Source organism: Gymnogyps californianus, chromosome Z, assembly GCF_018139145.2.
Source record: "Gymnogyps californianus isolate 813 chromosome Z, ASM1813914v2, whole genome shotgun sequence".
Taxonomy (NCBI): domain Eukaryota; kingdom Metazoa; phylum Chordata; class Aves; order Accipitriformes; family Cathartidae; genus Gymnogyps; species Gymnogyps californianus.
The window spans coordinates 39,417,979-39,444,493 of NC_059500.1; the positions used below are offsets into that span (position 1 = coordinate 39,417,979).

Genomic DNA, 26,515 nt, shown 5'->3' on the forward strand with positions numbered 1-26,515 from the left:
TAATCCTGATGGGTTTATGAGAGCCATCCTTAGCATCATTAGAATATCAGATACATCAAATACATGATGATGTCTTACAGTCAGTAGTTAATAAATTCAGAGATCAACCATGTAAACCAATAGCAGTTCTGACTCTACAAGGAGACAGCATTTTAAACGTTTAAAGAAGTGGACATGCCAACCAGTTCCATTTCTTGTACTGACTAAACTTAAATTTCAGTGCAAGTGTTTTGCGCTTCGTCCCAGTGAACAGTTTTACCGCTGTACTCTGCTAGTCAGGCCTAGAGAATGATAATTCTGAGGAAGGTGCTGTCTTCCCTGCTCTTCTGTCAGGATGCTAATACTGTGTGCAGAAAAACTGTATTCTGTTGGTGACAAAGAGCAGCACAGACAAGCTCAAACATCCGAGAGAACACGAAGACAGAACTCCCTAGAGAGCAACAGGAAGCTTTAAATCAAAAGGCCGTTATTTTTCTGTGCCCAGTAAGAGGCAGGGTAATCTTCATATCTGCCAGACAACTTCAACTCTTTATCTCAGTTTCTTTATAGGAGGTTTCGATCCTGTATGAGTAGTACGTGGGTGCTGTGTTTTGTTCTCATGAGGTCTGTGCTCCTTTATCAGTAAAAATGGAAATTGTCGTTGGTGTCTTTAGGTACTGCCTTCTGCTATGTGGCAAGTGTAAACACTTCTAATGCTGGTACACAATTAGGACAGGGAGGCAAAGCTGTGGCTGGCTGGCTTATCTGTGTACTATTGTAATGGACTGAAAATAGTTTCATTTTGTAGTTTTTGAGTAACACCTGTATACGTGTGTAATAGAGATGCACACAGGAACAGCACAAGGAGGGACTACATGAGGAAGTGGAGTAGAAGGAACCCCTTAATGGCAGTCAAAGTTGATGGAGAAGGGCTATGTAGGATGCCAGGGAGAGAGGTATGAAGACAAAGACCGTTTCCTGATTCCCATCCCGGCAGGCAGAGGGTGCTGAAGGGTGAGAAGGCAAGGCACCTGCAGCTTCCACTGGCACTCACCCAGGGTGGAGCACATCGTGTAGCGGGGGACTGTCTGGGCTGTTCTTGTCTTTCTCTGCGCACTGTTGCTTTTTGGGTTGGTTGGTAAAAGTTGAGTCTCAGCTGAACACATTGGGATATTATTCTCAGACTTTGTTTTTATATGGTTACTGAGTCATGAAGGATTTTTATTTTCTTTGTTTGTGTGAGGTGTCCATGACTATTAGAGGTACGATTTTATTGCTTTGAGTTGTCACTGTCAAAAGGTTGGGCTGGATTGCTCTAATGCTACACATTTACAGTCCTGGAAAAGTGAAAGAGATGGTGTTGCTCAAACAAAGCAGAAGTGTGTCTGCCCCCCCCCCCCACCCCCCCCCCCCAAGTGCGCAAGTGGAAACACCTTAAGGCTGGTAGTCTTCAAAAGGGAGCTCTCCGGAAAATTTTGCTCCATTCACACACCTCAAGTTTGTCACAGAAGAAGTTAGACTCCAAACCCAGTAGATATTTCTGGAAATCTTGGCTTTGGTTTCTCAAAGTTTGTCTTCCACATTGGTAGGCAAACATTTTTATCCCAAGTGTTTGGCTCTCAGGAATATTCTTTTTTAGAGAGAGCTTGCTCTCTGCTAAGCTACTTGTTGCACAGTTGTGCACAAGGTAACTATTGAATGGTTAATAGAGGTAGTGTTCATGTCCGAAAAAAGTAACAAAACCTCAGGCTATGTGATGCAATTCCAGTAACCTGAAATGGAACATTGTAAGATATTCTGAAAAAGAAATATTTCGTGCCTTTTGAGAAACCAGACAGTAAATTAACAAACAGTGATTTTTGGCTTCACTCATCACTTGATTTAGGATCAATCTCTTAGTGTAGCGGAGGTCAAACTTACTCCTGAGACTACTCAGTGTGGAAGGGACTGCAGTTTCTGGTAGTGGATTCCAGAGTTCTTTACAAGCATGTTAATGTAATGCCGTGTAAATTTTGAATGCTGATTGTGAGAAAGGTGTAGGTAAGACAGTGACATTTGCAGTGGAAATGAGCACATAAGCTGAATGACCCAGTAACTTCGAAATTGTTAATAAGTCAGTGGAAGGAAATCTGTCAGAAATTTTGCCAATGAAAACAAGTACGGTTTGTCTTATGTCATTGGAGGGTGCATCAGTGCTGTGCAAATGTACACTAGAGGCAAGCAGTTTTGTTTTTCTGAGTGCTTCCCACTTAAGATGCACCGAGGCATTTTAATGTGTGATGACTGAAACACTGGGACTGTGACCCCAGTGCTTGGTAATGGGATCTAGAGCCTTTCACCTATAGGTCATGGGTTCAGGTCTGCCTCAAGTTAAGGATGACTAAAACTTGTTACCACCTGACAGCTGTTCATTGCTCTTGGGGGAGGGAGACACGGTGGTCCTTACATAGTTCTTAGCAACCCAGCGTCCATACTGACAATTACTGCTCTCTTCAGGCCCTTCAGAAGGGCAAAGAATTTAGTACCTTGACCAACTTCCATTCAAGTTGGTGGGGAAGTTCAGGAGGAGCAGCAGTGTGTTTCATGGTACGGGACACTGACTTGCTCAAGGCAGATCTGACATGTTCTGGCAAAGAGCTAAGAGGGAAGCCTGTGGATATCAGGGAGGGGGGGAAGGGTAAGACACTTTCCTATTCTCTGGAAAAAACAGGTTTTTAACAAGAACTAATACTCAGCAACAAAGATGCTGTCAGTAAAACTGTCTCATGTTGAACAGTGGCCTTCAAACACATTCTTGAGAATTAGAAACTGATATATTAAGTGAGAAATGGTGCCAGGACACTGATGTTATTACTTTGTTGTGGGTTTTTTTTCCCTTTTTTTTTAAATTTGTTAGCTAAATCATACAGATGGCATAGTATCTCATTCCTAGTAGGCAGACACCCAGAATCTGATGACACTGCTGGGAGGATAGTGTATAAACTGCTGCATTGTGTTACCACCGGCCATGAGACAATATACCGATCTGTTATTTAAATCACCGTTTTGGCTTGTGGGAATTTGTGCCACCAACTCAGCCGTCTAGGCACTAAATCATAAGGAATGATGTAATAAAGGACTCCAATGCCATCAAGTGGCTTTTGATATATCGAAAAAGGAGAGTGATGTGTGGATTTTATCACCAGAATATTAAAGTAAAATAGTTCTGTCTGTCTTTGATGTGGAATAAAATGGGAAGTATTGGTACTGTATGCCATACATACAATTTAAGTCAGTAGCATTTTGAGTGTAAAATGTTGTTGTCACCAAATATAAGAAAACAAGAGTCCATAACGCAAAAACACAAAACACCAGCATTTTGTTAATTGGTGTTATTTTCCATTACATCATTTGTCCTATAGTGTGGAAATCCTATGATGACTATAATGCGTGTATTTATTTTTTCTTACAAGCGTAAGGAATGACTTTCTGCAGAGCATGCAAGTGTTGAGCATACTATTGCGTATGTTCAGCGCAATGAGGCCAGAGGCTTCAGGTACATTTCGGTGACATTTTTAGTGGTTTCTCTCCTAAGTTTTTGTACCAGCTGTGGATAGTCGGGGCGGGGGAGGGGGGAAGCAACAAGAGCACTTGATTTTTAAAGAGTGCATGTTCAGCTGATTGTGGAGGCTTAAGATCTCTGGGTATGGCAGCCTCCAGTGCCATACCCTTTGCAAACTTCGAGTTAAAATAAATGAAAACATAACTGGTAGAAACTTTTACATTTTTTTTTGCCTTCCCTTTTGCTCTTTATTACTTCTGATACATTGAAAGGCCACCGATGTATCCACTTGCTTCTGGTCTGTCCGTATGTTTTCACATAATCTGACTTTGGCAGTCAGAATTTTCCTTTGCAATCTACATTTATAATTTCTTTGTACCTGAATGTTATGTTGCATAAAGTATCTACATTTGCCTGTGGAGTTATCTTTACTCTATTTGGCTGACGAAATGTACATAACAGACCCATCAAAGAAATAATTAAATGGTGTAATGCCTTAAGAAGAATGCAGAGCGGATCTGCTGCTAGGTTCTGGAACGTGCGCCCGCCTTCTTGGGTGGTTTTGCTATTCATGTTTTGAATGTTAAAAGCGGAAAAAAACAGCTTCTGTTCTGATGACTGACTTGTGTGATGCAATTTTGATTAGCTAAATCTGCCTTGTTCAGTGAAGTTAATGTGGTTTGACAGGACCTTGATTAGGAAGCAATCATTTCTGTTGATAGTAAACAGTTGGTCACTTTCAGCAGAGATAGGAATGCCGCCCTTTGTCTTGCATGAAGTATGATTTGTTGGTTCAAGTCCTGGTAAAATTCAAAAGGGAAGTGTGGGTGGAATGGGAGAGAATATAGTACCAGGAGTAGAAGTTTATGGTAGACTCCACAGTCCTCATAAAATTGAGGCTTTATTGCCTTGGCTGTCATTGAGACACAAAAGAGGGGGGAGACATTTTGTCTTTGGACGCACTTGCAGTGTAAAGGACTGCAAAAGAAAGCTCTAGTTCCAAGACATACAGATTAGGATAACTCTGCTCCCTTACCCCCACCCCATATTCCTGTAAGATGAAGCAGAATTTTTTAGCGTATCGTAGACTACTGGTTGGTGGAGAAAGACGGCAGTGAGCATGAACATGAGCCTGATGAGTGAAAGTATTTTTAGGGTTTAATTCTTGATAAAAATTAACAATAGCTTTTTGTTACCATGCATATGCAGTCTCAATGATTGTATGTTCTCTCACTGTAGTAAGAGGGATGTTAAGTTATAAAGGGACTCTAGGTAAGGAGGTTGTACTTCGATTTTTATTTTTTTCTTACTGTGAGCTGGTCACTGTTACTTGGTGTGAAGGAGGTAATGCCACATGTGGCAGGCTGAAAAAATGGAGTGTGTTGTGGAAACACTTATTTCTTCAAAGAATTCTTGAACTAGAAATTAAGCAATGCTTCGTGCCAGAATGACTGTATGGTTTAATTGTTGAGGGTCTCATTCTGACAGCTTTATCCATGCAGGGGCCCAGCTTCTTGCCTGGTGGTCCTTTTAGCCCCAGGGGGGTTACGGGTGGGTTGAGGGCCCAAGTGATTGAAAAAGTATGTCCCTGTTCAGGCTTGGGAATGTCATCTCCCACACTGCCAACTGATTACAGATCAGTCTTCCGTTATACGGTCTAGGAAGAGAGAGATGTATATGCCTAATTTCTGTTCACACTGTTGCAGAGCTAAACTTTGGCAGTAATTCAGATCACCAGTGCCAAGCTGACTAGGACTGAAAAAAATGTAACAAATTAGACCAGGTCTGTAGCTTGGACTTAGCAGAGCAGTAAAGGTAATAAATTGTAAGGGATGGAAACAACATGTTGGTGGTATTCTTGTCCTACTCATCTGGATGTGGTCTTGATTCAGCTAATGGGTTGAATTAATTGACCCCGCCTCCCACATGCATTTGCTAGAGAGACTACAGGGGAGGTTATATAAAGTATATGAACTCTAGCTGAATGCTTTTTTGTAAGAGGGAAGATAATTTTCCATTCTTACGTAATATTTTCTGGCAAGGCAAATTGAATATGGCTCCCTCTAGAGCCTGTCGACTCTGCAGTCTCCCTCTGCCTTTTTCTTTTTTCTTTTGTTCACCATTTTTAATATGGAGCACACTGTTCAGCTCATGTGGGTTTAAAAACAGATGTTGTGCATGAATGATCTCCTGCATTACAGCATGTTATGCAGGTACTGGACCGCTGGGGTAAATTAGCTGTAGACAGTCCTTTCTGCTACACTCAAAACTGCATCTCTTTATGTGAACCTGCTATTTTTTCTTTTTTTATTTAAGGCTGAAAGAAGTACTCATGCTCACTTACTTTTTCCCTCCTCCCTTTTTTTAACTGAAGAGAAACATTCTCCTTCTGCCTTTGCCAAATTATTTAGGAGAAGAGTGTAAATTAAAGCCATTTATCTTGAAATGTGCTATTGGAGCAGACTGTTTATACAAGTGTAAGAAATTGTAACATAGTATTTGGTCTGGTCTGCAAGGGAAAGGTTTTTCTTTTTTCTTTCTTTTTTAATTTTTACATATGGGATATTGGTTATAATGTAGAAAAAACTGTTTGAGGCTTCAGTTTACACATCAATGTTTTAGTGCAGTAGAGGCAATGGCATTGTAATGAGGAATATGGGGTTTGTTGCAGTGTTACTAAAATAAAGTTGTTAGTAGTTTTAGAGTTATACTGTCATCAGTTTGAGACAGAATAGTCCATGCACACAGTCAAGTTTTTCTGACTGGGGAGAATTAAGTAGTTACTGGCTAAAACAAAGCTGTTGATATTTATCCATCAGTTGGTGGACGAGTGAGTCGGGAGTTAAATTACACACGGCAGAAGATTGGAGAAGAGGCCATGTTTAATCCCCAGCTCATGATCCAGACTCCACAGGAAGATGGTGCTAATGTACTAACAACAGAAGCACTCCGACAGCACCTTGACTCTGCGCTTCAGGCCAGCAGAGTACATGTCTATATGTACAACAGGTAAGGGGAAAAGCAAAGGTTTTCTTGATCATCTGTAACAGCTAAAAAGTGTGCACTTGCTTCCCTCCATGTATTTTTAAATGGTTAGCACTTCAGAGCCTTTCCTTTAGGACTGTGTTTTGATTTGAATGTCACTGGTTTCTGATACTTGACATTGTGGCATGATAGCAGTGACAAGTTGGCTTTCAACAAATAAGATGGGGTAAGTGGTGTTGGAAGAGATTCTGAGAGTGTACCCGCATGAGCAGTACTACAATATCCAGCGTTTCTTGGTAAAGGAGTGATGTCTGTGCTCTTAAACATAGGACCTTATGGATGGGATTCCTAGCATTGAAAATCCTTCCATATTGGAGTTGAATTCACTCGCTGACACCATCATGAGGTACATAACGACTGTGAATGGCAGCACAGGGGTTACTCTCCTTCCAATGGTTTGGATATGAAGAGAAATGCAGATGTGTGAGAAATGGCAGTGGGTGGAATAATAGCTGTTTAATAACATAGACATAATAGAGTTGGCCTTTCGAGTGTCTGTGTGCACATACTGAAGGCTGGGAGTTGTGTGTTCTCCAACAAAAAAATAATAAAGGTGCACCTTAGGAAGGTACCAGCTTTGGGCCAGGGAGATGTCTCCCTGAAAAGTGGTTCCTCCAGGGTTACTGCTTACATGATCATGTGCCTAGGGGTGCTGCCTGCGAGGCATGAAGCCCTCTGTCTTTCAGCATATCTTTTCAGCACATCCACCTGATGCCTCAATGAACTAATGCCGAGGCTCCAATTATCTTTTACCCAGCTCCTGCCTTGTCTAAGGTGTTAGAAGTCACGGCAGTGGAAGTTGTAACATAGCTGAAAAAGGAAGGCAGAAATCCTAATGGTTTCTCTTCTCCTGCATGTGTGGGTCAGCTGGGAATATTCTAGTCCTCTGAGCTGGAGCTGGCTTCTCTCTCACTTGTGTCACTGAGTGATATCTTAAGTCACAAGCAGTCTCATTTATACGAAGATCGATTTCTGTCCCTTTAGCATGTGTTGACTAGCCTGTACATCCAAAAGCAGCTCCATTATTTTTAATGAGTTTTACAGAGAATGTGAGAATAACTGAAACAAATATCTAGTCTGTAACTACAAAAAGAAAGGCCTTTGCTTTTTTTGTGAGGTGTAGTATATCTATGCTGAATAATATTTGCCTTTCTCAATGATTTGCTGCTTGAGGCCAATATGTGTATATGAGTTGCAATTTTAAATGTGTTACATTTTAACAATAACTTTTCAGTAATTGTGCAAGAAAAAAATATTTGTTCTTTATATTTCTTACAGACAGTGGAAATTGGAACATTTGTGTTATAAATCAGGAGAACTCATCACAGAAGCAGGTTACATGGACCAGGTATGTGTAGCAGGCATTTAGTTGTAAGATTTGTGTATTCTCATGATTCAGCTTGTGCTGCTTTGATTATATTCTAGTATAACTGTGTTTTTCCCCTTTCTGATTTTGACAGATCATAGAATATCTTTATCCTTGCTTAATTATCACTCCTTTGGACTGCTTCTGGGAGGGAGCAAAGCTACAGTCAGGAACTGCCTATCTATTGTAAGCATGTTTTTTAATAACTTCCCGGTCTGACTGATTTTCATTGTATAACTGTGTATGATTTTTCAGTTGCATTCCTGTTGTTTATTCAGATTCTGGTTTAACAGGAAAATAAAAGGTAAAGTATAGTGTCTCTACAGAAAATATACATGGATTTGTTTTTCATTGAACAAAGATTTTCCTGTTTCTAAGAGATGATTTGTAGGCATCAGGTTAAATCCTATGTTATTTTTCCTGTTCTGCTAGCATGCAAAATAAAATGTCAGTTCTGAATTCAAGCTTTAAGAATTTTATGCCTTCTCCCCCCCCCCCCCCCCCCAGAAATAAACTTGTTTCTCGTTTGTTTTTTTGGTTTGGTTTTTTTTCCCCCTATAAAATACAAAAGCATTGATTAGCTGGGAATTTTATTCCTAAGAAAATGTCTTGGGTTAAATCGCAAGTCTTCCTAAGGAATAAAGAACAAATCCTTTGCTTATGAGATCATTAAAGAAACCATATAGTATCTTTTATGGGTGGTTTCTCACAGTTTACAAGTGTGATATTATATGCCCTGAATCCTTTAAAGAGTTAATTGTTAATCTGTGCAGGCATTTTCTGTTAATTATGCAAGAGTTAGCATTTGAGTTATTGTTTCTGTCCTGGTTTGCATGTCCCTGTAAAAGCAATTTGCAATGGCCATCTCCTAACCTTTAGTGTACAGTTTTAGATGGGGAAATAAGGGGGTTTGTGTTTTCTGGTTGGGAGATTCGGAATAATGACTTAAGCCTGGTTAAGCAGATACAGTGTGGTTTGAACCACAGAATAAGGCAGCCAAAAGCCTTTCTAGTCTGTCAACATCACAAATTCAGAAGTGGGGGGTGGGAAACGTGACAGTGATAGTGGTGACAGCCATAGTAGCAGGAAAGCTTGATGGTTGATAGTCAAGCTGCCAGGGCATTTGAAGGAGTGCAGTATTGTTATAGATAAACAAAGATCAGCTATATTGATTGATTACATTTGCAAGATGATTATTAGACCAGCAAGAAGTAATCTGATACTATGAGAAAGGCTTTCTTTCCTCAGCCCCCTCTCTTCTTTCCCTCTCCCCTCCCCCCCTAATTCTTTGAAGCAGCAGTTGGCTGCTTTTTTGTTATTTAGGAGCTTGATGATTTGTTTTGCTTTGCTTGTAAATGGAAGTATTTTTAACCTGTGAATATTCCGTTTTATACACTAACTTTGTAAGAGCTGGGTATTTTTGTTAAAATTACAACTGGGCTGCAAGAAAAATACATAAACAAATCTAATTAAAACATGCCTTACATTTTATGAAACAGCCTTACCAGAAAAGGTTGTAACTTGTAACAGAAAATAACTCAATTATTTGTGCAAATATGAATTCTAAAAGTATGTTTGTTTCAGTACTTCTTTTGTCTTTTTTGTGTGTGTCATTTTATCCTGGTTTCTCTTGCAGAGGGAAGCCTCCTTTGCAGTGGATCAACTTTGACCCTTTAGAATTCTTGGAAGAGTTAAAGAAAATAAACTACCAAGTGGAGAGCTGGGAAGAAATGCTGAATAAAGCAGAGGTTGGTCATGGTTATATGGATCGACCCTGCTTGAATCCTGCTGATCCTGATTGCCCAATCACAGCTCCCAATAAAAATTCCACCAAAGTAAGTTTGCTTGTCCTTGGGCTTATCTTTTCAAGGGAGGCCAGGGTGAGGGAGGAGGTCAGAGAGGAGAGAAGAAGGTACCATTTTCTTACAATATATAGTTCATATTCTTGAGTGATGTCATTTTTCTGTTCCTGTTATATGCTGTTAGCCCACAGTCACGAACTTCCCCTTATTCTGTGATGCAATGCTTAATCCTGCATATTTAGAGTGAGACTACAGTTGTCAGCTACTGGCTGGGTGTGGCAATGCAGTGATGTGGGATTTCAGCAAACCTGATGCCTCAGACAGACATAGCCACTGCTGGAATACAGCTGCCACTATACACTCAGACCATGCAGCAAAGCCTTCCTTCAAGTAGTGCCAGCTTTGTTGATTTTTGTGAAGAATTTTAAGTCACAGGCCCCAATTTTATATATCCCTTTATCAATCACATCAGGCTTTGGAGGAATTGCCGTCTGGTCAACAAGTATCCGGCTGATCTGTTCAGCTTCATTTGTTGAATGCATTTCTCTTTGTAGACCTCCTAGATTATCTTTAATATCTGTTATTCTAGTACACTGGGTGTTGAATTAGAGTATGAGTTTGTCTAAAGTTATGAAACTGATTAATTGCTTCTTTATAACTTTTTCTAGCCTCTTGATGTAGCCCTTGTTTTGAGTGGTGGATGCTATGGACTGTCAAGAAAATATATGCATTGGCAGGAGGAGTTGATTATAGGTGGTACAGTCAAGAACAGTTCTGGTAAACTTGTCAGGTAAACAAATGTTTAAAGAAAATTTCGAAGTTTTTCTTTGTTAGAGTTTGGTTTTTGGGGCATAGGGGGAGGATCATGCAAAATCTACTGCCCTTCATGTGTATTATGAATATCAGTTCAGGAGGACATGCCTCGGGAACAGAATTTAAAAGAGTAATTAGACAGTTGTTCAAATTTAGGAGGCATCATTGCTTCCTACTTCTAATCTCAGAATGGTAGTGTACGTCGCTCAGAAAGAAAGCTTTTTCCTGGCAACTTTGTTGTTTAGAACGTATGTATAAAGCATTGAACAGTGTTTAAAGCACTGAACAACTTTGATCCTGTTTTGAAATACGATCCAGGAAAAAGGGGAAAAAAATAATTTGGATAATGTGCTCACTCATTTGACTTCTCTCAGAATTCAAAAATCTCCACTGAACTTTTTGTTCAGGATCAATATAGAGAAAAGTCTATTTTTATGTCCTTACATCTTGAATACAGTTTTCAGTGATAAAACAAACCCCTGTGTTTCAGACTTCTTGAAGAAGTCATGGAACACTGGACTTCAGTGGGGGAAAAAACCTGTGGAATAGAACTGTTCTGAAAAATGTAGGCCGTACTAAACTAAGTGAAGCATAATTCTTCCATATTTAATACAGAGAACTTTTATTAGAACTTTTAATATTTATTTTGACCTTTTTTACATTCACACTAAACATTGATAAGTCTTTCAACAAGTAGCCAAAGAATATATTTTTAATGAAAAATAAAATAGTTCCTTAAGCTTCTAAAATTGTTGGATACAGTTGCATACTGTGGAAATTCAGGATGGATAGTTATTGCCATCGTGTACTCCTCGCAGCTTGTCAGGCATCAGGAGTGTAATCTGGCATTTCCCTCCAAAGGATGAAAAAGACCAAGGTCTTCAAATGACAAATTGCCAACAGCATTTACAAGATCTCCTAGAAATAACTGTTCCTGTGGCATCCTCACAGTAATCTGTCTATCAATCATGATCTTTATAACTGATTTGTAGGGTTACATTCTTTGCTCCTGAAACTGATCCTATTGAAAATAATGGCAAAACTCTCATTAACTTCAGTGAAACCAGATTTAGCCTCAGTACTGCATAGACCAGTACAGCTGCACCAGATACACAGTAGAATAATTACACTCTGTTCAATTTTAATACAAACATGTACCCTACAAAATCAAGAACTCATGCAAGCTCCTGTTAGGGTCTCATTTGGGACTTGAGGCCATGAAAATAATTTCCTGAAAATGCTCATTTTATGCCTCTTCCTCCTCTCCCTTCTCTCCATGTCACAGTGCCCAGGCTTTGCAAACCATGTTTCAGTTAATGACTCCTAAGCAAATGTATGAGCACTTCAAGGGGTATGAATATGTTTCACATATCAACTGGAACGAGGATAAGGCAGCAGCAATTCTGGAAGCCTGGCAGAGGATGTATGTTGAGGTAAAATTGAAAATAACCTAGATACCGTACTATAAAGTCCTGCTAAGATCCACTGCCTTCTGTCACGGCTTTTTACAGTATTTCTTCAAGAAGGATGCTTAAGCCAGAACTGAGTCATTGCCTCCCAGTTTTTAAGCTGATTCCACCCCCCACCCCCAATTAAGAAGCTGCTTGGTTATTCATGTATGAGAAGCCATGAGGTTTTGCTCTTTGCTGTCTGGGACATTTTTGCTTCGCTGGGGCTGAGACGGAACCAAAGAACTAGCTGCAATTTAAAAGCTTTTGGTTGGCTTGGTTATTCTAAAGGTGTCTGGAAAACATTAGCCAGCCATGGGCTGCTCTCCCAGCGGCAGCCTGGGTGGGGAGGCTATGTGACAGTGCCTGGCCTCTGTGTCCCAAGCTCTGACCTCTGCTGCGCTGCTTCTGACCTCTACAAATGGCCAGGCAGGGGGAAAGAGGAGCACCCCGAAGAGATCGCTGGCCTTGGGTTAAAGGCAAAACTCGTACTGCAGCAAATCCACAGTGGAGTTATGGGAAGAGGATTCAAGTTAAATGTTTGGAATGGGCTGGGAATGCAGTAGCCTTTCCTGAAGGATGCAAATTCTTGTCTGATAATCAGTAGCTTGCAAGAAATAATTACCAAACACGTTTGTGTAGCATCAGCATAACCTCTGTGTAGGGTGTGGGCTTTCACAGGAACTTTATGGCTGAAGTAGTTTATTTCAATGTGTGCTGTAGAAGATGGTAAAGAATTTTTTTCTTTCACACCAAATTTTTTTTTTTTTCATAGGTTGTTCATCAAAGTGTTGCACAAAACTCTACTCAGAAGGTGCTCTCCTTTACAACGACCACCCTGGATGACATCCTAAAGTCATTTTCTGATGTCAGTGTTATCAGAGTAGCTAGTGGCTACTTACTAATGGTAATAAAATAAATTTATTTCATTTTCTGTGATAGTAGAGTAGGGCCTAAATATCCGCTTTATTGTTACCAGTCAGTAGTCCAGAACATTTCAGGCATATTTAAAATAAAAACTACAGTTTTTAAACTTTTGCCTCAGGCTTGTCACCTGTTTCTCTGTGTAACACGTGATGTGTCTATTCTGTTTAAAAATGTTTCTAAGGATGTGTATTTTGGGTGGGGAGAAAGAGCTCTTAGAAAAGGATCCATTCTAATATATTGCTTTTCTCCCCCCCAACTCCTTCTTCCCCCCCTTGCTTTAGCTTGCCTACGCCTGTTTAACAATGCTGCGGTGGGACTGTGCCAAGTCGCAGGGTGCCGTGGGGCTGGCAGGAGTCTTGTTGGTTGCACTCTCAGTGGCTGCAGGACTGGGCCTGTGCTCATTGATTGGAATTTCCTTTAATGCTGCCACAACTCAGGTATTTAGGAGACACAAGTCTGCTGTTAAATTACAAGTACTCTGTTAGTAAATGAACACAACTGAATCTTTGAGGGGAAAAAAGCTGCAAAAGTATTTTGGCTCTAGATTTTACTTGTGCCTTTCTCCTATCTCATAGCTTATGCTGTGAGAAATTAAGTGATCATGCTGCCAAATGTTATTAAAGAAAAAGGCAGGTATCATGTAGTTTATATAATTACTAGATTCTGGGTTATTCAGTTTTTCTGTGTCCCAATACGAGTGGAGGCATCCAGTTGTACATAAGAAGCTGCAGTTTTGTCTTTACATCTGAGTATATCAGGATGTTTAAATTCTGAAAATATTTTGAATATAACTTGAATTATTATGAGGTATTCCTTGTCTACCCAAAACTTGAATAACTTTTGGTGAGATTTAGTACCTGTAAATTGTATACTGCAAGTTCCTCAGCAGTATTCCAGAATAAAAGTTAATAGCTGTATTGCATCCTTTTGATTTTCGTTTTACCCTTGGATTTGTGTACAGTGTAATGTAAAAGTTGCTTTAATTAGCCATTTAATGGCTAGCTGCATGGCAGATCATAAAACAACCTTCTTGGTTTTTGTTTGTTTCGTTTCTCCCCCAAGGTTTTGCCTTTTCTTGCTCTTGGAGTTGGTGTAGATGATGTTTTCCTTCTGGCACATGCATTTAGCGAAACAGGGCAGAATAAGAGAATTCCATTCGAGGTAATGACAAAATGGGGATTTGGGGGAAGATAAGAGAAAAGGCTTCATATAGGAAAAGATAACTGTATCCAGAATTAATAAGTAATGATTAAAAAACCCCAGTTTTTTTTTCAATAGCTTTTCCTAGGGTCTGGAAATTCATATTTCTGTCAAAATAGGAAATGATGGCAATATGTGTGATCCTAGAATGTTTTAGAATGTTCACATTCTTTTTTTCTTTTTTTTTAAATAGTCTTAGATTTATTTTGTCTTGACATTTTAATTTATACCTGTCTTATAAAGGCTAATTTACATAATACAAATCCTGCCAAAAATTTCAGTGAAGGTCGATGTAAATTTAGGAACAAACTCAAATACGAGTCTGACAATTAAATGATAGAATGCTTTTAATGATAGAACACAAAAAAGTTAAAGTGAAAAGAAAGAAAAGGAGGACAGCTTAGAAAACAAACACTTCTTTTTATTTGTATCAACTGTTACCTTTACTTATTTGTTATGGCCTTAAATTTGAGTTATTTTGTATATTTTTCTCTGTTTTTCTTTCCTGATGTTTGTGACTGACCATGACATTTCAAAGCATAATGTATTAATGTTATGAAATCTAAGGTGTCGTCACTTTAATGATCCTTTCCTTTTATTGACCTTTTTACCCTCAGGCCAAAGTTTCATATCCAAAATACAAACCATTTAAAAGCAATGTATATTTGCCCATTCTGGTTTGTACAACCAATGTCTTCCATGTGCTCTTTCCAGCAGGTCTGGCATGCAGGCACTACAACCTCGCTCTACTATAACCTCCATATGCTTCAAAATAGCCTGTTGGGTTGGGAAGGGGTCATGTGTTAATCTTGATTTCTCTGCATTTTTTGTGTGCGGTCCCTGGATTTTGGGTTGTTTTTTTGGTTTGTTACATACTTCCTCAAGATGTGTAGCTTATGTTACGCCTCTATGCTGTTAATACATGCTTATTTTGTCTGAAAAATGAGAACACCAAGTGACTCCACTGGTAGAAAATACATCCTACTTAATTACAGATGTATTTGATATAATGTCAGTACCCATTTAGTTTTGTGTTCTGAAGCTAGAATCAGCTTTGATAATGTTTTCTACCCTCAAAAACCATGAGCACTTCATGTGTCATCTGCTTTTCTCCTGAACAGTATACTTAGTATATTGTGTACTCTCACATATTCTCAAATGCACACTTGTATTCAGAATTTCATTGTAATCATTTTTCACTGTTACTGTGTTATATCTGTAGGATGACCCCTTCATTTGCAGGACATCACCTTATTCACTTGACTTTTAAGAACGTCATTTGTTTTGCAGGACAGAACAGGTGAATGTTTGAAGCGAACAGGAGCAAGTGTAGCCCTTACATCTATCAGCAATGTTACTGCTTTCTTTATGGCTGCCTTAATCCCTATTCCTGCTTTACGAGCATTTTCACTCCAAGTAAGTTTATACGCTATTTTGTTAGCTGTTATGCATGGTCCCATCATAGAAGGCCAATGATACCTGTTAGTGGTAGCGTTAAAGTCTGTGTTCAGTGCTGCTGCAGTTCACTGAACCAGTACGTGATCACGGTTTACCATAGATCTGGGTAATAACAACTGCTGTCTGCCCTTGATTCTGCTCCTCCCATTTCTCATGCCTGGAGTCTCTTGCATCCTGTTAGCAGGTGAAAGAATACCCTGCCCCATCAGAGCTGGGTTGAGTGCAAAAACCAAGATGTATTCAACTAAGCAGAAACAAATCTCCAGAAAGATTTGCATTCTTAAGTCAAGAGGAGTAGACTGTACAGTAGTGTGTACTGTAGCATTCCTCAGTAGGAATTTAATCCTTTCATTCACGTTTGTCCCATTTGCTGCTTTTAAAAACTATAACCAAAGTGCAATGACAGCAGCCAATATGCATTTGCCGTATTAATTATTAATGCAGCAGTTTGTACTGCCTTACTCCTAATGTAGTTTTAGCAAACTTGGAGAAAACTTCAAGAATTTTACGTTCCAACTGCTTTGAGAGAAAATGTGAATTTTATGTGCTGAACCATGTATCGCTCGCTCTCCCTTTCTCTCTTTGTCTTCTTATATTTGTTTGTGATAATATACCTTCAGGAATATAAAATATTAAGGATGCTGGAGAAAGCTTTCTTCTAAAAGCAAGGGCTCTTTGAAGAAAGCTTTGCGAGTTTCTTCCCTGACACAAGCAATTTATAGCACTGTCTGACCTTGGTGCAGAGCAGGCAAACTGTACTTTTTCAGTAGTTACTTTTCTTCTGCTGTAGCCTGGTTCTCCAATCATTTTTCATTCTCCTTGAGCCCTTGGCTACACAGAGGAAGCAAGGGCTGCAATTTTTCATAATACATGTGGCAATTATTGCTGTTTTCAGAGATTTAAGTATGCCTGCATTAAGCTGTAAAACGGTAAACTGTTTGTGATTGCAGTTACGTTACCAATAAGCATTAATAATTTGTTTACCATTTCCTTCTCAATAGGCAATTTGGTAGTGAATAATAGAGAAAGTAAAGGCCTCATTGGTTTTCTGCGTTGTTTAGCAGATGCCTGTGGCAACTAAAAGTAGATCCTTAGTCCTGAATGGTTAGCAGTATTTAGCTCTGCTGATTTGCCAAAACCTAGATGTCTCTTCTTACAAGTGACGTGACAGTGAATTGTTTTATTTTATGGCAAAGACCGGTGTCAGTGTGTGAAATATTTTTGGAAGTGTAACACTTCTTCTATTGGAAGAAGTTACTTATGTCTCCTAAATCTGTGGCCCAATTTCAAACATTCAACATGTACCTTAAGCAGCTAACAAACAGGTTACTGGAGATCTTCACTAGGAATTAGAGAAGGCTTTGTTACTACAAATAGTACCTGTGCTTTACAGAAGCTACTTCAGCCTAAATGCGTCTCATAAGAAGTACTCAACAGAGATGGGCCATTTTGTCCTAATCACACTGCTAAGCTGTTTGGTGGGAGCCACCAAAATTAATTCTTTCTTATCTGATCAAATTTTGCTCAGCCTTTCTCTGTTCTCGGTCTTCACATCAGAACATGACAGGTTGCCTTTGGAACATATGTGGAGACAACAGCTGTAATTGTTACTGTAATCTGAGTATAATTTAAATATACCTTTCCTAAAGTCTTTTATTTTTGCCTGCTGCCGTGCTGTAGACTGAGTCACTGAAAATTCAGAAAACGTAGTCCGCATAGCAAAATTACAAATAAAAAGTTTCCAGTGAGATTTCAACATATTCATGTATGAACATGTTGATATTATTCAGAATAAAAACATCACAATCAAAGTCCTTTTTAAGGCAATGATTAATATGGAATCTATGTGTAGGAACATTTGGGTGTCCAGAAATTAATGTTTGAGTTGCTCAATCTTTTCTCACATACATCTGTAATTTGTCTTTGCTTGCACATAGTAACCCCTTATATGTGTATAAGAGATGGAAAACGTGCAAAAAAAAAGGGCAGCTGGAGACCTGTAATGAGGATTTATTGATTCTAGAGCAATATATATATAACTGATATGTATGTAAGTTAGGAACCACTAAAATAACATCCTTTGTTGTTAGAAAGGAACATCTATTACTTGCTTTGCCTAGCTACACCAGGTAAAATCAAAATCAGGTGATACGTTAATCACAGCATTCAGAATCAGATAACCATGGCAGTTTTTGGTGGGTGGTCTGTATTTATATATGGATTTCTTTATTTACAGTCTTCTTCCTCCCTCTCCCTCTTACTCAGGCTTGTTTAAACAAGAAGTCCTTGCTGTCTTTGATAGCTTCCTAGCAAGACTTAGAAAGCAATGAAATACTGCATTCACTTTTCACAGATGCTGCCTTCTTCTCATCTAGATAGTGAATTTTTAACAGATGGGCTTAAAAAAAGGATTGCTCTTGACCTCGTTTTGCTCTTCATTCACTTTTTTTAAGACATTGCAAGATAATTGTCAAAGTCTCCATAACTTTTGAGGCCCAGTATCTGTAAAATAACCCAGCTGCTGAGGGAGAATAAATGGTTTCCTGCATCTGCAAGCCCAACTTTTAGTTAGAAACTCACATTTTGCATATCAATGCTTTCTTCTTTCTCAGCTTCTGTTCTGTTCTGCCAGCTAAAGCAGTTCATTGATACCTCTGAGTGGTTCATTTACTTTATGGAACTCAAACGCTGCAAGTCTGATGCTGTCTTAGGAGTTTGCTAGGGTTAACTCTTGCCAGGTTTTAAAAAATGGAAATCAGTCCTTTTGAAAGTGAGATTTTTAGAATTAATTCCATTATGCAGATAGGGACTGTTTTAGCTTTTTGACCATTAAAATTTTTTGTCATTTGTGGATGTTATTAGCCCCTTATTTAAGCAGTTTTAGGGCTTTCAGATGCTGAACATGTCCCAAATACTCAGTCACACGAATCACCTGTAAGAGTGCTCAGAACTTTGAAGGAGTAGGTCTTGAGTTTTCAGATGTGTTTCATTTCTTAAAACTGTGGCAGAGGAGGAGGTTAGCAGAGAAATCCACTAAAAGTTTTTGAAGTTTGCAGTAGGAACGTCTTAAACATAGCCCTTTGTTTTGAGTGTAAATGAAGGAAGGCAAGGCAGAGTGTAACTACCGCTGGGCTGAATTCTTTCCTCAGATAGGCTATTCAGACACTGTTATGGAATAAATTCTGCCCAGGCAAGAAAAGGTACGGCTTCACAAAAATTCATCTAAGTCTTCTTGCCTACACCAGAAACTTCCTCCCCTAACAGCCCGGGAGCAGTGTGGATTCACTAATGAGCAGGGGTGGAACTTTTCCCAATAAGTCTTAGCAGTAACTTTTTCCCTCACCGTAAGAATGACAAGTTTTTTTCCTAAATGTAAAAGTGCATTACCAGGTGGTGGTGGTGGGTTTGTGGAGAGAAAGAACGTAAGTTTTTAAGCTCATTCAATTATCTTACTCTGCTGAAGTGGTTTGTCCCCCTCCTTTTACCCACATCATTTACCTTTCCCTGCTCCTGACACGAGAATTTAACAAGCAAAATTAAAGCCTAAGGGGAAGGGGGGGACAAGGGGGGGGATCCAAGTCTGTACGCTGTCAGGAGGGAGTTGCAGATAGGCAGCAGTAGGGTGGAAGTTTCCCTGACAGACCTCCTCGTCTGTTCATCACCTCTGGCTATACAGCACACCCCGTTCTCCTTGGGTGGGCCGCCAGGAATGGCACATAGCAGCACATACCTTCCGTGGGGCCCCAGCCTACCAGCCTGGCTCACGTCTCCCTTGCTGCCTCCAGCACAGACTGCCATTCTTCTGTCTCCGTTAACAGTTGCAGCAGCAATAATATTTTTAGGCTATGCATTATGAAAAGATGCAAAAAGCGGAGCATGTTTCTCAGGCAGTGACCGACATTTTTTTCTGATTAATGGAATTTTTTTACTACTCTCTGATCTCATTTCACTGAATGCCTTCATTTTACACCCTTGAGTAGGCCCCATTTTATCCCTTCTAGGGCTAATCTTACCTTTATTGATTTCTCAAGGAAAAGGTCTGAGGCCCTTTCCTCTCCCATTTGACCATTCATCTCTGAGAGGGAGAGAGAAGATGCCCTGTCCCCAAAAATCCTAAGCATGCTCTCAGTTTGGGTGCTGCTAACAGATTGCCTGTAGTCTGGAAGCTCTGCTACCACAGTTTTTTGTTGGTGCTTTTCCAAGCAATGTAATTGTTACAGATTGCAGGTATTGCCATGATCACGTTTCTCATATGTTCCCATTCCCAGCCACCAGATGTCTAAATGGTATTGGGAGGGGAAGCGGTGGCTGATGCATCAGGTCAGAGATTGAGTCACCCCTCAGCAGTTCTTTCTTCCCTCTCCTTATCAAGTCACAAGGTGTTTTTTGATGGGACAACAAATTAGAATTGATAAAAGAACAGTATTTTCTGTATTTAGTTGTGAAACTAAGGATTGTTACATCCTTGACATGCTGGGGAGGTGGGTGAGGGAGAGACTGTGCAATATATAGGAACTGTGGTGTTAAGCTCTAGGAAACTATTTAACTACAAATCAGAACAGAGAGGATTGTTTAAAAATATTTTACTTGCAGGGTTAGTACATCAACACTGGGGTAGCACAATGCTAATCTAGTTGTTCTAAAAAGAGATGCCATGTTAATAGGCAGCTTTACTGTGTGTTGTTGAATTAGTTTTGATGCTGCTTAAAAAATCAAATGTGAATATAACTAACTTTAATGGTATCTCTACCATACACTTAAGTATTAGTTTTCAGGTTTGGCAGCATCTGAGATTCAAGGGTGTTGGGGCCTACAAAGGGAACTGATAAGGCATGAAGTATTTGCAGTTTATGGAGCAGGAACAGAGGACTTCTGTTAGTTTTTCAGCCATGCTGGGAGGAGTAAGAATTATGGAGTCAAGCCTCAGCTGTTTTTTCAAATCTCAATAAATCTTAGCTGATCCTTGATAGAAGATCTTGGTTAGACACAACTAATTATTCATGTTATGTGGGTGATTCAACCTTCTCTGGTTTAGCAGCAATAAAGAAAGCAGTTGTATGAACTAGGTCCAGCAAACACCTTGCTTGCAACAGCAGCCATTTGTTTTTCTGACAGATTCAATTAATTCTAGAGAGGATCAAAAGGAAATCACTTAATTTTAAAGTCTTGGCTATGACCTTACATACCTTTTTGTGTGGATATTTATAAATCATGAAATAATCATTGGCTCTTTTCTCTCAAAGATGGCTAAATACTAATTTGGCTTTAAGTACTAGGTAAATTTTGTTTTAGTACTTATGTCTACAGACAACCAGCAGGACCAAAATCTTACTTCAGGCAGGCTGGAGACAACAAAAGAGAAACACCAATAAAAAACACTTTTGTATACAATATATTTATGATTGAAATGACTAGAAAATATTTATGTAACTAGTTGATTAAGTCATTCTCAGAAAAGTAAAAACAGGATCTAGTGTTTTTATTATACTTTGACAGCTTCAAAACCCTAAAAATCATTCAGTGTTTTAGTACTTCGATTTTCACAGATGAAGAGACACAAAAATAAAAATTGCATTATTTGGGCAATTTATATTATTTATTCAACACGTAAGTCGAGAATTTTTAAAACATGGATTTTGGATATCACATCTTTTGAGCTGCTAGTTTTGAGGCCTGATTTTTCAACATCAAAAGTAGCCATTTGTTTATTTTGGAAAAAGGAGAGCCTATTTATATGAGGTTAGTGACTTCATTTTTTGTAGCCCAACTTTTGTTCTTTTTTATGACTGTGTTAACCCAAGCAGCCGTTACTTCAGAAGTTACAGGTGGAGGCACTTGATAGTTTATGTGATTTCCTTAACATGAAACAGGGTTACTATTGAGATGGCTACTGCTTATCTGATGGGTAAAATATAAGGATTTCAAGGGTTTTTTTTTTCACCTGTTGATGGCTCAACCATTTTTTTTCCCAGTGTCTCTCCTACTCTTGTAACTATCTTCCAGTCCCATCTGTGCCAAGGCTTTCCCTTTGTGATGACTAGTGCTCCTAACAATTCTGCATTACAAATAAATGCTATTAATAATAATGGTAAATGCTGCACCACATATGTTTATGGAGATTCTCTGGGAATCTCTGTGTGGGAAAGGGTTTGAAGTACGGTTTGAAAGGGAGTGGGCGGGGAGGTTGGTTTTTTTCATTACGTAATGTTCGCTTTACAAATTAAACCAAGTATTCTTGTTCCAATTTAAGACTCATTTTGGTAGACTGGCTCATTAATCAAGTTCTGTTAGACACAAGCATATTAATATGTAGATTTACTGTGTGGTGTTGGATTAATTTTGAGTCTCCTTTAAAAATAATCCCTGATAAGCCAAAATGTTGCTCTTTTGGCTAGACTTTTAAGTAAGTACATCAAGTGCATAATATTTTACTAAATAGAAGTTTTGTTAAAATTTACTTAAACCTTTATTTCATTTCTGATTTAATAATGTGCTTTAATGTTATTGTGATGCTTAAATTACTTCAGATCCTTTAAATGTGAGAACTTCAGTTCTAGTTCCAGGTTTGCTTTTGCTTCCATCTTTTTCTACTGTGAGACTCTAAATATGGCAGAATCTCATGCAAAAGTACGATTTGTTGACTGTGTTTTTCCACTTAAAAAATCATCACCACATCTCCAGGCACAGATTTATTAGAATAATGTGAAGTTTATTAAAAGAAATTAATTAACTACAATAGGCCTACCATGATGAAACGGGAACGTAAAAGTGTATCTCCCAGTCTCCTCAGGGAAAAGTTTGAAAGCATCTGATGGGTTGACATGATAAATGAGTGAACAGATGAGAATTGAAAGGAAGTTTTATGCTTTGGAAAGCTGATGCCCTACATGAAGCTTAGTAACGACACCACTTCTATGATTGATCTCTAGGCAGCAGTGGTGGTGGTATTCAACTTTGCTATGGTTCTGCTGATTTTTCCTGCTATCCTGAGCATGGACCTTTATCGTCGGGAAGACAGGAGACTGGATATATTCTGCTGTTTTACAAGGTGAGAATGTGTGATAGATTGATGTATGAGGTGTGTCCTTTTTATGGTCACCAGTCAGTGCTACCATTCCTTGTGAGGAGTGGGAGTTCTTCATTGCAGCAGGCTCAGTATGTTATTGTTATGATTTCATTGCTAGTGACTTACATTTGCTACCTTGGTTTTTACCTGACTGAGGGGAAAAGTTAAAATACCTCCCCCTCTTCCCCCCCTTCATTCATACATATGTTCATTTTGACTGTTGGAGGACAACTTTTTGAAAGCAAATAAAAGATCTGTGCTTTAGGAATATCTTCCAAGTATTTTTAGAATGTTGTGGGATACTGCAAAGTGTCCAGTACTAGTACTGAGTAATCTTGGAAGACTGTATATAACTCAGGGTACTGAGAAGCCTTACTTACAGTTAATCACTATGTGCTAATTTTTATGCTTTTTATGCCTTTAAGCTTAAATACATAAACATAATATATGAACTGTAAAATGACTTCCCCTTAGCTGAGTTTTTCTTAGGACTATGAGGAATGCAGGAGGATCAGTACCATCACAGGCTAATGCTTGATAAAGTTTCTGTTATGGCTGCAATAATAATTTAGAATGGTAGTACTGCCATTCTAAAGAGTGTATACGCAGACTTTTACCTGATACACAGCTAGGTCTGAGTGTAGAGTGGGGTTAGGAGTCGTCTACTATCATCAGTGGAGCCACTGCTTGGAAATTAAGCATGTTTTCTACCTTAGTTTTTGGTTTTGCCTGCAATGAAGAGGATCAACTGTATTTCTACACATGTACTCTTACTGTCATAACGAGGACGTGGAGAATCCACCTTGTGTCATCTTAGCCTTTTACACCCACCTAGGAGCTGACATAGTTTGACATCTTAATTTTAATGTCAAAGAGAGAAAGCACTTTCTTAAATTTGTTTTTGAGGGAGTGGTTAGAACAGAGAGTTGATCCCAAGCTAGGACTCCTACTTTCTGATTCAGTCATAGTTTCAGTTGATGGCCTAATGTGCTTGAATTTTGGAGCCCTGATTCTCAGAAATACAGCGCAATCAGACCTTCCATTTGTTCCCTCGTCTAAAGTTGCACCAAATGCTTATCAGAATTCGGGCCCATTTACATATGAAGAAATGCAGTTAATGAGAGCTTGCTTTGTTTAGGTAGGCAACATTCTGAATTCCTCTTGTTTTTGTAGGATTTGTCCACTTGGTGAAAAACCTCTGATAGTGTTTTCTATCATCAATTTGTCATTTCTCATTTACAGGAAGAGGTTTGTCTCTGATAATTTTTTTATTATAAACTAGGTATCTGTTAGGATCTTGTGTAGACTAAAATAAAGGGAATGCTTCAATTACTTCTGTAATTTTGTCTCTTCATGTTGCCCATCCTTCTTAGGAATTAATCCTTGCCTATGTTTACCTAATTTTTAAAACATTCAATCAGTATATGGCAAGTGGTTTCAACCTGCCTCCCAAAAGTCTGAGATCTTATCCAGAAGGCCCAAATATTATTTAACAGTTACTTTAATAGTTCTAAACAGAAGAACTCAGTATGTCATATGTTTGCATTTTGATCTAAATAGTTTAATTCTCAGCATGGGCACGTAAATGCAAACTCACACACATATTGTGCATTCAGAGTGTGTGCAACTACCTGGGTATTGACCGGATTAGCCAGTGTAATTAATGGAGTGGTGTGGGTAGATGTCAATGTCTTCAGACAGATGTTGGTTCCTTCTTCCCTGAGCACAAGAAATGTGCACATATTCTTAGAGGCCTACACTTTGAACCATGTCTGAGAAATGTTTCCTAAAGGTGTAGAATAAAATTCACATCAAAGCGTTACACTTAATTAATGTAAACCATCTAATAGTAGTAGAAGCAGTCTCAGATGGAAGCAGGTTATCCTATCTAGTCTGATTAAAATAAAGATGTATCTAAATGCAAACAGATGGTTTTCTCTTCTCTTACAGCCCGTGTGTCACTAGAGTGATTCAGATTGAGCCTCAAGCATATGCGGAAAATGACAATACTTGCTACAGTCCTCCACCCCCGTACAGCAGTCACAGTTTTGCACATGAAACTCAAATTACAATGCAGTCTACAGTGCAGTTGCGCACGGAATACGATCCTCATACGCAGGTGTACTACACCACAGCAGAGCCTCGCTCAGAAATATCTGTGCAGCCAGTGACAGTGACACAAGACAATCTTAGCTGCCAGAGCCCAGAAAGCACAAGCTCGACGAGGGATTTGCTTTCCCAATTCTCAGACTCCAGTATGCATTGCCTTGAGCCACCCTGTACGAAGTGGACACTCTCATCTTTTGCAGAAAAGCATTATGCTCCTCTTCTCCTAAAACCAAAAGCTAAGGTAAATGGGGAACTATTTACCTGTTTTTCAAAAATAGACTTCTGCCTTGCCCAGTAATAAAATGATCCTGGCAGTGGTACTAAATATAAGGAATAAATGGAATTATTTTGGAATAACAATTCTTAATAATTTTACAGCTAATTTCATACTTTAAAAGTTTTATCTTGTGAGTGCTGTAGAGACATACTTTTCAAATATAAGTTACGAGTGAGGATTTTGGTGACTTACCAGTAACATGAGCTTGTGAATAGTGAAACTAAAGCCACTTTTAAACTTCATTACAATATAGATTTCTTATCCATGATGCAGAGCCCCTTCAGTAAAGCACGAATTAGCTTGGCCTTGTAGTATGTATGTGTATGGAAAAAAGAAGAAATAAAAGCCTTAAAGTAGACTGATGGGTGTTAATTTTGAACCTGGCTTTTTAGTGTGCCATTATGAATTGTTAGTTTCTTTAGAAACCTAAAACCAAATGCATTTTCATTTTGTTGCAGATTGTGGTTATTTTTCTTTTTCTGGGTTTACTTGGGCTCAGTCTTTATGGAACTACCCGAGTGAGAGATGGACTAGATCTCACAGACATTGTACCACGGGAGACACGGGAATACGACTTTATTGCCGCACAGTTCAAGTACTTTTCGTTCTACAACATGTATATTGTGACACAGAAAGCAGACTACCCAAATGTCCAGCACTTACTTTATGAACTTCACAGAAGTTTCAGCAATGTGACATACGTTTTGTTGGAAGAGGATAGGCAGCTTCCCAAAATGTGGTTGCACTACTTTCGAGACTGGCTGCAAGGTAAGAGAGAGTTGCATGAGCTTTTCTTAATTCTACAGTAGTAACCACTTGTTCATGCTAGTAATGCTCCCCTCTTCAAATATAGTCACACGGTTAAAGACTGCGAGTAGGAGGGAGAACGCCTAGGTGCTGATCCGAACTCGGCATGTTGACTTGCTGTTTCTCCAGCAGGACACTTAAATTCTTTGTGGCTAAGTTTACTCCCCAGTAAGATGGTTTTGAAAGTTTAAGAGATTATATCCATGAGAGGCCATCTCATGCCATTAATTTCTAAGCAGCTAATGAGTTCTGCTTTATAATTAATGGACAAATATGGCCCACTGTCTTGGGAAAATAAATGTTTGCTGAGTGTTTTGAGAACAGTAAATGAAAAGTCCCCGTCCGGTGATGTATTTTGGCACAGGCTTAACTTTCAGTACATGAGTGATCCTGTTGGCTTCAGCTGGGACTGCTAGCATGAAGAAAATTCAGTGTGGCTTATGTGTTTTGTTGGATTGGGAACTTACTATACATTCTAGATTTCCAGTCAAGTATCCTCACTGTTTCTATGGTGCTGCTTTTTCTGCGCTGAATTGTAAGGGGCTGGGGGAAGACAAGAGAAGGCATAGCCTTTCAGGTACTATGATGATAATTATATTGAAGTCAGCTTATTAAAGGTATTAAAGATACTACAATTACACATGTTGAGACAAATAAATGTTTTGTATTTAAAATAA

At 39.0% G+C, this 26,515-nt stretch overlaps 1 protein-coding gene across 2 annotated transcripts in view; it reads left to right on the plus strand.

Moving 5' to 3' along the window:
* Positions 1-26,515, plus strand: part of PTCH1 (patched 1) — a 72,351-nt gene that overhangs the window by 23,516 nt on the left and 22,320 nt on the right. For both annotated transcript variants that reach the window (XM_050913489.1, XM_050913488.1), the window contains exons 3-15: positions 6,340-6,529; positions 7,844-7,913; positions 8,026-8,117; positions 9,568-9,766; positions 10,402-10,523; positions 11,832-11,979; positions 12,770-12,901; positions 13,203-13,358; positions 13,984-14,082; positions 15,412-15,537; positions 22,509-22,627; positions 24,596-24,995; positions 25,490-25,799. In XM_050913489.1, coding sequence (XP_050769446.1) covers positions 6,340-6,529; positions 7,844-7,913; positions 8,026-8,117; positions 9,568-9,766; positions 10,402-10,523; positions 11,832-11,979; positions 12,770-12,901; positions 13,203-13,358; positions 13,984-14,082; positions 15,412-15,537; positions 22,509-22,627; positions 24,596-24,995; positions 25,490-25,799 — 2,163 coding nt within the window. The remainder of the gene's footprint in view (positions 1-6,339; positions 6,530-7,843; positions 7,914-8,025; positions 8,118-9,567; positions 9,767-10,401; positions 10,524-11,831; positions 11,980-12,769; positions 12,902-13,202; positions 13,359-13,983; positions 14,083-15,411; positions 15,538-22,508; positions 22,628-24,595; positions 24,996-25,489; positions 25,800-26,515) is intronic.